The 1,294-nt window shown below is 57.1% G+C and overlaps 1 protein-coding gene across 1 annotated transcript in view; it reads right to left on the reverse strand.

Annotated features, from left to right (window-relative positions):
- Positions 1-669: 669 nt before the first annotated feature.
- EGR4 (early growth response 4) overlaps positions 670-1,294 on the reverse strand; it is a 1,766-nt gene continuing 1,141 nt past the window's right edge. The window contains exon 3 of the mRNA XM_009071489.1: positions 670-1,293. Within this exon, the coding sequence (XP_009069737.1) occupies positions 670-1,293 (624 nt within the window). The remainder of the gene's footprint in view (position 1,294) is intronic.

Genomic DNA, 1,294 nt, shown 5'->3' on the forward strand with positions numbered 1-1,294 from the left:
ACGGAAAGGCAGAGAGCAACCTCAGCGAGGGCTTGGATTAGCTCAAATCTTTAATTAGAAAAATAGACACAAATTTGGAATATTCCTGATAGAGTTTTCCTTTTTACAAACAGGATAGTAAATAACAAGAATAATAATAATAATGAAGGAATCACCTTTCCAAAGGGCTCGTTAGGCACCAGTTGCCAGAGCCTGGTGGCATCTCTCTCCCTGGGGAGAAAGGACAGGAGCAGCTGCAGCCCCGAGCATGCCAGCCAGAAAATCTCCAATCGGGAGCATCCTGCAAAGTGCTGGCAGGGAAATCACAGTCAGGGTGCCACAAACGCAGAGTGTCCGTGGGTTTGGGTATAAAAAACCCACCTCATTGGGGATTTCCTCCTGTACAGGGATTTTCCTTCCCCCTCCTTGGAATAAGAGCTATGAAAATGGCTCAGTCCCTGCAGTTTGGAGATGGCTCCGTGCGGCCGGAGCTGCCATATCCCACCTCTGCAGCGAGCGCTCCAGCACCGCGGCATCACCTCTGCCTCCTGCGTGCCCTTCTCCTCCCTGGCATGGCTCAACCTGCCTCTTCTCCAGGGCCACCCCAGGAGGGTATTCCCACCCCGGCTCTCCCATGAGACGCGCGGGGGACCTCAGGAAATGCCGTCTCCCAGTGCTCAGGTTGGAGGTTCACAGTGTCCCAAAGGAGAGACCCACAGAGAAGAAGCCCAAACCTTTGAGCTTCTCCTCAGTCCGAGCTTTCTGCTTCAGGTGGACCTTGCTGTGGCGCTTCTTCTCGTCGCTGCGGGCAAAGCGGCGGCCGCAGGTGTCGCAGGAGAAGGGCTTCTCCCCTGTGTGGGTGCGGATGTGGGTGGTGAGGTGGTCGCTGCGGCTGAAATTCCGCAGGCAGATGCGGCACTGGAAGGGTTTGTGGCCCGTATGGATTCGGAGGTGCCTGTTGAGCTCATCTGAGCGGGCGAAGCTCCTGATGCAGTTCTCCACCGGGCAGGCAAAAGCCTTCTCATGGGGTTTTGGGCAGAAGCATTTGGAAGAGCACTTGGTCCGGCGCGTCTTCTTCTTGGGCTCAGGCAAGGTGGGAGGGTTGGCAGGAAGCAGGGAAGGGATGGAGGAAGAGGTGGGGTGGGCCAAAAAGTCCGCCGGGGGTACAGAGGGTGAGGGGTGAGGATGGAGGAGCTCGGCAGAATTCATCAGACCTGGCAGGACGTCGGGCTGGGCCAAGGAGGCGTCGAAGTCCGGCATTAACGGAGGAGGGATGTTGTGGATCTTGGTGTCGGCGAAGTCTCCGCGGGCCGGG

Source organism: Acanthisitta chloris, unplaced genomic scaffold (genome assembly GCF_000695815.1).
Source record: "Acanthisitta chloris isolate BGI_N310 unplaced genomic scaffold, ASM69581v1 scaffold30833, whole genome shotgun sequence".
In the NCBI taxonomy this organism is placed as follows: Eukaryota; Metazoa; Chordata; class Aves; order Passeriformes; family Acanthisittidae; genus Acanthisitta; species Acanthisitta chloris.